The 11,009-nt window shown below is 34.2% G+C and overlaps 1 protein-coding gene across 1 annotated transcript in view; it reads left to right on the top strand.

Annotated features, from left to right (window-relative positions):
* Window positions 1–11,009, top strand: part of LOC140143768 (BRCA1-associated protein-like) — a 78,112-nt gene that overhangs the window by 10,769 nt on the left and 56,334 nt on the right. The window contains exons 9-10 of the mRNA XM_072165581.1: window positions 425–500; window positions 2,786–2,924. Coding sequence (XP_072021682.1) covers window positions 425–500; window positions 2,786–2,924 — 215 coding nt within the window. The remainder of the gene's footprint in view (window positions 1–424; window positions 501–2,785; window positions 2,925–11,009) is intronic.

Here is an 11,009-nt window from a genome sequence, read left to right on the forward strand (position 1 = left end):
TAATTCTATAAAATAATCTGACTTGAGTAAGCCTATGTCTTGGAGTGGCTATATGGAGAAACTAATTACAATTGATGTGGAATACTGGTTATTTGAAACATTAACAAATATAGAAATTTGATCAAGTTGTTAAATACCGTAAAGATTTGCCTAATGATACACATGTGCTCCTTTGCCATAGGGTAAATTTCACATTCAAATAAAGAGCTCCCTCCACTGAAAATTCCAACAAGAATGAAGGAGCCGTGCTCTATTTGCTGGTGAGATTTTTACGGGATGGGGCTTATATAGTTAGTGCCTAAAATTCTAGTTATGTCAAAGGAGCACTTATGTACCATTAGGCGAATCTTTACGGTATTATATTGCAGGAATGTCTTAGCTTCCATTCATGATTGTTATGTTTGTTTGTTTTATATCTTTACAGCTGCCCTGTATGTAGATACTGTCAGACCCCAGAGCTAGTGGAAGATCACAAATGTTTTGTATGTGGTTCTCAGGAGGTAAATCATTCAAATATGAATCAAATACCATACAGTATTTCCTCGAATAGTCGCCCCCTCAAATAAACGCCCCCACCACTTTTTTCAACCAAGATGTTTAAAAAATGCTGATATTTTCATGCTATCTTGTGTAGTAATTATAAGCTTACCAAGTTGCTCACATGGTCGATAATTGCAGCAATAATGGGTGAAAATCTGCATCGGAATCCCGGAAGTGAACCAAAAGTCAGTGTTTCTAGTTCATAGTTTGTCATTTTAGCGTGACTTTTAAGCTTACCTAATGATTTTAATGGGAAATGTCGTGCTAAAAATGACCTCTAATAAACGCCCTCGGTTTGGAAAATGCAAAGCCCCCGGGGTGTTTATTCGAGGAAATATGGTATGTGAAAATACTGTAGTACAGTTTGTAAAAAAAAATACTTCATTCATGGACTACTATTGGCCAAATTATCAGCCTCGAAGAACTATTTTGATTGGTTACAACTTAACGCCTAGACCAGAGGTCTTCCTGATTCCAATTAATTGTAAGTTGGGAATCCCGAGTGGCGCGCGGCGCCGTTTAGATTAAAAAATAAATAAAAACACAATAAATTAATTAATAAATTCCCATGTTCTCCTTGTAAAATAGTACAAAATGTTGCACCAAATGGTGTCATTTGCACCTCAAATTTAAAAAAATTGACAGCTTCACAGGGGGGACACCCCTCTTACTCCCCCGGCGGTGCTAAAGCACCTCGATGGCTGTTTCGCAGCCATTGAGTGGCGCTTTGACGTTTTCTTTTGTTTCATGTGGCGCTTCAACAAATCTATTTGAGGAAGCCTGGCCTAGACCATGTACGTGTATTGAACCAATTAGAGGTGGTATAACAATAGTCAGTAGGCCTGAAAGTTAATAAGCTTCAAATAGGTTTAGAGTCCTGGAAGCTTTATTTTGATAGGTTGCTGAGATGATCATATCATATAATTTACCAATCAGGAGCACTGTAAGAAAGGCAATAGTGCCCATGGAGTTAGTAAAACACTGACACATCCGAACTGCTCTTTAAAAAAAATGGTTTTGAGAAATTGTTTTTACAGAAAGTTGGCCTTCAGGTATACAGGTATAGTAACAGAGAGAAAAAAAAACAAAGGTCCAATATAGGCCTACATGTTTGTTTGTGAAACCTTTATTAAGAGTTGAAACAACTTCAGTTTCAAGCTCTGCTTTCCTCATACAACATGAGAAGCATTTACATGACACAAGTATATTCATATACAACAGCTACAAATTTATAGACAAAATGTCCTGACGCTATATTGGTAAGATACAAATATGGTATAAGTCGTAATTATTACATAAAATATATAATATATAACTCTAATATCCATGTTGATTTTTACTAGAGGTCGGTACCATCAATACTTCTCAACTAGGCATACTTTCACCAGGGTTTTTCTTGTCTAGGTCAAGTCATGGAATTTTGTAAACAGAAAAATAACATGGAATTTGGTTCTCTTGTCTAGGTCAAGTCATGGAATTTTGTAAACAGAAAAATAACATGGAATTTTGATTTTTTTTTTGAATGGAAATTCTCACATAGTCTAGAAAAGGTCATGGAATTTGGTAAATAGGCAAAGATCATGGAATTTTGATTTTAGGAATAGAAATTCTCACATGGGGAAAGTCATGGTTTTGATTATGGTGATTGAAATGCCAGAAATTTATTGGATCAAAAGTCATAGAAAAGTTGTTGATTTTGTTTTCAAAAGGAAAGTGTGAAGAAAAAGAGAAACAAAAAAAAATTCTTTGAAACTTTGATCAATAAAAAGAGATTTTCTTTTCTTATCGGAGCTTATTGATATGTTTGAAATTTTAGATTCAAGCTCTGCTTTCAAAGTACACCCTGATACAGTACAAGTAGCCTACATATTATAAGTTAATAGAAAAAGGTCATAGGGTATCCTTATTAACCAAATTAAATATAAGTCCAGGTTGATTTTACTAGAGATCTGTACCATGAATTATCAATGAGGTGCATTATCCACCAGGTGTGGAAAAAAACATGGAATTTTGTAAATTGGCTAAAATTTTGGTAAATCATGGATTTTGATTATGCATCACAATTCCAGAAAAGAGTCAGCATAGGGAAAGAGTAAACAAGTACATGGGAGAAGATGTGGAATCTTGATTATGCTTATATGGAAATTTTAGAAATAAAGTTGATCAACAGTCACAGAAAAGTTGTTTTCAAAGGGAAAGTGTGAAGCAAAAAGAGAGAAATTTTTACCACTTTAATTTTTTTCAGAGCTTATGGATATGCTTGATATGTGGCCATGTTGGGTGTGGACGCTATGTGGAGGCTCATGCTTATAGTCATTTTGAGGACACACAGCACACATACTCTATGCAGCTTGGTAATCAAAGAGTTTGGGACTATGCTGGAGGTAAGATGTTTGTCTATCTGTTGTCTGTCCAGCCGGCATGTCAGTCTGGTTGTTTTCTATCACCGAGCCATTCAAAGCGAGGACAAGATATAGTTTCCCACATTCAAAGTGAGGACATTTTGGCGTAGTGAGGACAAAATCCCAGTCCACGCTTTGTAAATAGGTGCACTGGATGACACTCTTTCTGTAGGGGGTATAGGGGCGGTATGAGCGATTTCCTCTCTTTGTATGTGCTATATTTAGAGAAAGATGAAAAAATGTCCTCACTTTGAAGGTGTGAAACTCACTCTTGTCCTCGCTTTGAATGCCAGGACAGACACACAAAACACACATGTGTATCCTCGCTGTGAAGAAATGTATATAGATTATTCACCTGAAAATACACAGAATTCATACTGTATGCAGCTTGGCAATCAGAGAGTTTAGGATTATACAGGAAGTAAGATGTATGTCTGTCTGTCCAAATGTTTGTCTGTAGTTCCTGTCAGAATAATACCCATCAAGACTTAATACAAGTTAACAAAAAAGTTGCCAATAACAAGGCTTTAAGTGGCCCAATATCTTATTTTCCTCTTCCTATATTTTCTTACATTGTTACAAAATGTTCTATAATTCCTGTATTTTTTCATAGTTTAGGAAATAAACATGTTTATTTTTTACTTGCACCTTAGTGATTTTTTGTAAAATGTAAAATATCAAATTTTTAGCAGGTCAGCAGATATATTTTAGTGGCCTCTATTATTTGCCCAGTATATTATTGGCTCTGAGCGGAGCTTATCAGTGCCTTTGTCATGCAACTAACTAGCATTCATTTTCAGGCCACAATACGCTGTTGGTTTTTATGCTAAGGATCATTTAATGACTGATATGAAGACTTAAGAGGAACTATCTGTTATTTTTGAGAATATAATTGCCACGGTCAAAAATAGATTTTCTTTATACTTTCATATTTGATGGACCTTGACCTCAAACTAACACACATGAGATAAATTTCGGAAAAATATACCCGTTGCCATGGTAACAGGCAAATTTCAATTTTAGGCCTTTTTTCACAATTTTTGCATTTTTCAGCAGTCAAATTGTCAAGTTTTGAAGCCAGTGTTACTAATATACACAATATAAATATGATTTTTCTTTATAAGGTATGAATAGGTCAAACCTTAGATGCCGCAATGAAAGTATAAAAATAATCACCAGATGTCAGGGTGGGTTATACCATTTATTTGAAATAGGGGTGTTTTTCAATTTTTTCAAAGTATGAAAATATACCAACTTTGTATAGCTCATAAACCATATGGTAGTGTTCCGATTTCAACATCAACCACAGCATGTTGAGATGATACATTGGTCTTATGAAAAAGTTACATTTGAGCTTGGGGAAAACACATCTGTATATACTGTGTTGCCAGACATTTTCCTATTTTTCGAAATTCAACACAAATCTCACCTTAAGTTAAATGATGTGAAAATGAAACATCATCCTTTCAAGGAACATTGATTAGAAAGAGAGTTTTTATTCATATCAAATTTGATCAGTTATAATGGTCAGTGTTGTTCTAAACCACATGGGTGTTGCCATAATTGGAGTTTAATTGTGATTTGTGGATATTTTCAACTTTTTACAAGTCATAAAAATACCAAAATGCATTTCTCTAATAAAGAAAGAAACATCGACCTCGTCATGTTGAGATGATACATTGGCCTTATGAAAAAGTTATTTTGATCTGGGGGGGGGGGTAAAACATCAGTTTATACAGTGTTGCCAGATATTTTCCTATTTTGTTCAAAATTCAACACAAGTCTCGCCCTAAGTTAAAAGATATGAAAATGAAACTTCACCTTCATACGGAACATATCTTTTTAGAAAGAAAGTTAATTTCATATTCAATTTGATCATCTGGGATTTAATATGACAATTTAGATATTTCCAGCTTTTTACAAGTCTTAAAAATAGTACACATCCTTAAAATTATTGTGGTTAAAATTACCCTAAGAACACTAAGTATGTGAATTTAAAATATTTCCTTCTATACAGTATTGCCAGTTATTATCACATATATTCAAAATTCCACGTATGTCTCACTTTAGGATTTATATTGTTTAAGGGTAGACGAGGTGTTGTTGGTCGAAGCAACCCAAAAAATCGATTTTCATTATCTAGATCAATAAATTATTGACAAATAACACCTTGATGTTTTGCAAAAGTTTATTCTACAAATTATATAATTTGAAAACTTGCTTAATTTATTGTTGTTAATGAGCTGTGTACATTTTACAAAAGTGTTGTTGTTTCAGCCCTCTTTACAACATAACTCAAGAACCACAGGACCTACAAAATTATTTCTGTGATATTTGAATTCTTCTACACGCTCACAAGGAAATGAGCAATGCAATTTTTGCCAAAGCTCATTACCATTCGCAAGATGTTGTGAACTACCAAATCGCAACACTTTAAAATAGTGTATTACCTTAAATCGCTGCCATGAATAAACCACATGGATGATGCCACTATAAATGGAGTTAATAGTGAAATGTGGATACATTTTCAATTTTAAAATGACACCTTATTAAAGTTACAGCTATAGTATTCCAATTTTTCACAAAAACACCCAAAAGCACACAAATTTGTCCTAATTTGGCGCTTTTATGGGCACTTTTGCCTTAATGCACCCAATTTGGTGTATTGTCTCCACTGCAAACCCACCAATCGACATACCAAAATTACTAAGGTACCCCCAAAACCGTGGCACATCCCCGTATACCTTTAACCAGGGAGAACCCCCTCCGGGGTCATGTCATAGGTATACTGTGCCCAGTAGTCCTCTTTTTCTACTTGAAACGGATATTTCGGTGATTTTTTATTTTGCTTTAACCCTGCAAGGATCTGCAAAAGTGTTCATATAAATCTCCTTCAGTCTTGAAAGCTTAATTTTAGTTGCTTCCTTTTTACAAGCTCATACAAATTCATGTCATCAATGAGCAGGGGATGCTTGAATGACAGAGAATTTGCAACAATATCATGCAACATTTCAATGGTCATTTCTTCTTCATACTTTCGACTCTCCTGCAGCTCCTCTCGGGAAAGGTAACTGGACATTAATTTGTCTGGCTGTGAAAAGGTTCTGTGCGTTATTGTCTTTGACTATTCTCATATCTTTCGAGACATTTGCTGGATCTATATAGTTTTTTGCCCATTTCTTCCCCATATCTTTTTTGCAAGTATAGTTGGGATGTGTGCTTTAATAATATGGGGTAGGCGTAATTTAAAAAATTATCTTACTCTTATATGCATCTTTTTGCAATGTAACAATCTTATGTTATTTTAATTTATTTTAGCCTAGCTAGTATGTGTATATTGGTAAAAACATTATGGCTATTATGTATATTTTAAAGTATACATGTTTGATGTTTTCTGTGTTGTATTTTAAGGGGTTGGTCACCCACCTTTGCACAGTATTTTTGTCGGACCTGAGAGCACATCAGACATACCAAATTGCATTTTGAATACGAGGAATGTCCTTCTGATATAAAATAATTTTGATTTTTTTTAAATTAGCGATACAATAAAAAAATTTTATTGTAAATTATGCATATTGAATTTTTTTTATTTTTGACATATTACAGTTAATTTAATAAATCTAATGATGTGTATTAAAAGTGTATGTAGCTGGGATGAAAAGCCGACCACTAATCAATTAATTAATGTTAATTGAAAAATTTGACCTTTCATAGTGAAGATATAGATTTTTCCCCAAAAGACCTTAGGTATTTTGGTGAAAAATTCTATGTCTTCAATACGAAAGGTCAAATTTTCATATGGACGGCTTTTCATTCCAGCTACATACACTTTAAGTACATATCACTAGATTTATACAATTTACTTTTGAGATCTGTTAAATTTCAAAAATATCAATTTTTAATCATTTGCCATAAAATTTCAATATATGTCTGATGTGCTCTCAGGTCCACAAAAAATATCTTAAAACGTCGCTATTTGAACCCTTATGACTTATAAAAATATCGACATCTCACTATTAAACCCTAATTATGGCAACACCCATGTGGTTTGGAACAACACTGACCATTTATACAACTGATCAAATTTAATATGAAAGTAAATTTCATTTTTTTAAATGAAATTTACTTTAAACTTTCCTTGTGAAGGTTAAGTTTCATTCGCATCATTTAACTTAAGATGAGACTTGTGTTAAATTTAGAAAAAATAGGAAAATATCTGGCAACACTGTATAAACATATGTTTTCCCCAATCTTAAGTGTAAATTTTTCATAAGACCAAATATGTATCATTTCAACATGGTGAAGTTGATGTTTCACTTCCACATATTTTTTAAGGAATGCATACCATGGTATTTTGGTATTTTTAAAACTTCAAAAAAGTTCAAAATAACCACATCTCGCTATTTAACCCTAATTATGGTAACACCCATGTGGTTTGGAACAACACTGACCATTTATACAACTGATCAAATTTAATATGAAAGTAAATTTCTTTCTAATAAACTTTCAATTTCAACCTAAGGTGAAACTAGTGCTGAATTTTGAAAAAATAGGAAAATATCTGGCAACACTGTATAAACAGATGTTTTTCCCCAAGCTCAAATGTAAGACCGATGTATCATCTCAACATGATGAGGTCGATGTTTCATTTTCACATCTTTATTTTAGGAATGCATGCCATTGTATTTTGGCATTTTTAAGACTGAAAAATAGCTGAAAAAGCTGAAAAAAGCTGAAAAAAGCTCAACATACGTTGAATTTTGAATTATTTGATAATATCTGGCAATACTGTATGGAAGGAAATATTTTCCGAACTCAAATTTAAAATTTAAATTCACATACTAAGTGTTCTTAGGTTAATTTTTAACCTTAATATTGCGTTCATTCCACAATCATTTTAAAGGTGTGTACTATTTTTAAGACTAGTAAAAAGCTGGAAATATCTAAATATTGTCATATTAAACGCCAGCTATGGCAACACCCATATGGCTTAGAATAACACTAACCATCCCAGATGATCAAATTGAATATGAAATTAACTTTCTTTCTAAAAAGATATGTTCCATATGAAGGTGAAGTTTCATTTTCATATCTTTTAACTTACGGCGAGACTTGTGTTGAATTTTGAAAAATAGGAAAATATCTGGCAACACTGTATAAACTGATGTTTACCCCGATCAAAATAACTTTTTCATAAGGCCAATGTATCATCTCAACATGACGAGGTCGATGTTTCTTTCTTTATTATAGAAATGCATTTTGGTATTTTTATAACTTTTAAAAAGTTGAAAATATCCACAAATCACAATAAAACCCCAAATATGGCAACACCCATGTGGTTTAGAACAACACTGACCATTATAACTGATCAAATTTGATATGAATAAAAACTCTCTTTCTAATAAATGTTCCTTGAAAGGATGATGTTTCATTTTCACATCATTTAACTTAAGGTGAGATTTGTATTAAATTTAAAAAAATAGGAAAATGTCTGGCAACACTGTATATACAGATGTGTTTTTCCCCAAGCTCAAATGTAACTTTTTCATAAGACCAATGTATCATCTCAACATGCTGTGGTCGATGTTGAAATCGGAGCACTACCATATGGTTTATGAGCTTTACAAAGTTGGTATATTTTCATACTTTGAAAAAATTGAAAAACACCCCTATTTCAAATAAATGGTATAACCCACCCTGACATCTGGTGATTATTTTTATACTTTCAATGCGGCATCTAAGGTTTGACCTATTCATATCTTATAAAGAAAACAGTATATATATATTGTGTATATTAGTAACACTGGCTTCAAAACTTGACAAATTGACTGCTGAAAAATGCAAAATTGTGAAAATAGGCCTAAAATGAAAATTTGGCTGTTACCATGGCAACGGGATATTTTTCCCAAATTTATTTCATGTGTGTTTGTTTCAGGTCAAGGTCCATCAAATATGAAAGTTTAAAGGAAATCCATTTTTTGACCGTGGCAAACATTTTAAAAAAATTCTCCAAAATAACAGATAATGCCTCTTAAGTTTCGTTTCTAAGTTTGGCTAAGTTATTTTTGAATCGATTGCACTCCATATTTTATTGAAATTCAGGCGATAAAAGTATTATTTTTGGGTAAAAAAGACCAAAATAGTCACGATAATCGAGTTATATCTTGGTTCCCTGTGTGTGCTAGAGATTATTCTGGTCTGTATAATTTAAGATGCGTAATACAGACGGAAACCAATGGAGGTACATTTCTTAAGATTTAGTTCAGACAGAAATTATTTGACTACTTTCTTCACTATTTCTTTATAATTTAAATAAAGAGATAGGTAAGGAATGTCAAAAAATAGTCAAGAACATGTCTGAATCTTGAATAAATCCCGAATAAATCTGAACAAATGACTTTTCTGGGGACTATTTGGCTTATGCAAGTGCAGTACGAAAGCACTGTGCCGATTTTTTGTTAAAGGTCACGCTTTTACCGATAAGCTGCGATGCTCAACAAACTTCGTACTTTTCTATGAGGCTATTTTGAACCAATAAATCGATTAGTTTTTCTTGATTGATGACATCACCATTTCTGAACCAATCAGCAAACAGTTTTGTGTGATTGATCGATTCTTGCAGTAGTCTCCACAGCAGCCAGTTTGGTTTTTTTCCCCTTCCACACAAACATTTTTGTGGAGGGAGCGTAACCAAACTGGCTGCATAGGAGACTAAGTTCACTGACCCACTGACCTTGCAAACTCAACCACAGAGAGCTACGGTGCATATTAATCGAGGTGAAAATACGCTAGTTTGTTTACCATTCTGAGCTCATGAGCTTCTGGTAAATGTCATTCCGAAGCATTTACGAGCATACCATAATATTTTTTTTATTAAATATAAAGATGTTTATTTAAGTTATTTGTAAAATTCAGCGATGGACTTAATCTAGAAGTGGTTTGATTTTAGTTGTAAACGCGGGACTCGACCGGCATGACAAGTTGAACATGTGAAGTTCCAAATTCGGAAGCCATGTACTACTATTCCATGTACGTAGGGCTCACACGAACTGCTCCGAGGTTATACTGACTACTAGATTGTCTACTTTTGTACTTTCGTAAGTGATGAAATTGAAGAAAAAATCATGAAGTGAAATCTATCAGAAATAAACACTGATGTGATGTAGGCTAGTCCTGCTTAATCGGAGTACATAGCATCCAGGCAGATCCGAACAGAACTTACGATTGTTCGGTTGGACCGGGTTCAACACACATGACACAACAGACATGTCAGGACAGAACAGTTTTGGTGTTTACAAAAAAATGCAAATGATCTCAAGTCACAAAAATTTGTTATAAAATTTCATTTTTTGTCTCGCCTCAGTTATTTCTGTCTGTCCGGGGGTGTGGATGTCCGTGTGTCCGTCCGGAGCTGTATCTGGGGAACTGTAAGACCTACGGGGACGCTACTTGGTGGGAGGAAGGGTATCTAAGTTTGCTCCGTAATTGTATGTTTTCGGTGAAAAATAATGCAAATTAACATAGCTAATTTGCATAATTTATGCGAAAATCAGCGCAAGTTGATAAAATTTCATTTCTGAACTTTGTTCAGGATGGGACTTAGTAATCACTATTTCTGTCTGTGTGTGGGGGTGGGATGTCCGAAGGTCCGTCCGGAGCTGTATCTGGGGAACCGTAAGACCTCACGGGGCGCTACTTGGTGGGAGGAAGGGTATCCAAGTTTGCTCCGTAATCGTATGTTTTCGGTGAAAATATGCAAATTAACATAGCTAATTTGCATAATTTATGCGCATATCAGCGCAAATTGATAGCGGCGCATGGTAACGAAACCTTGTGACAGGAATGATACACACCTGCTGATCACCTGATTAGTTTTTGGCGAAAAGTATGCGCATTTAGTTGTTAAGTTGCATAATTTATGCGGAACGCTTCTGCAAAATGGTTGGAAATCTGAAGAAATCCACCTTGTGAAGCTGTTTCTGGGGATCCGTAAGAATGCTAAGCCCTATGATGATGAAACGTGGTGGGGGTAGCATGACCAGAGGATCTCGACCTGATTCGATTTTC

This window comes from Amphiura filiformis, unplaced genomic scaffold (assembly GCF_039555335.1).
Source record: "Amphiura filiformis unplaced genomic scaffold, Afil_fr2py scaffold_28, whole genome shotgun sequence".
NCBI classification, from domain to species: Eukaryota; Metazoa; Echinodermata; class Ophiuroidea; order Amphilepidida; family Amphiuridae; genus Amphiura; species Amphiura filiformis.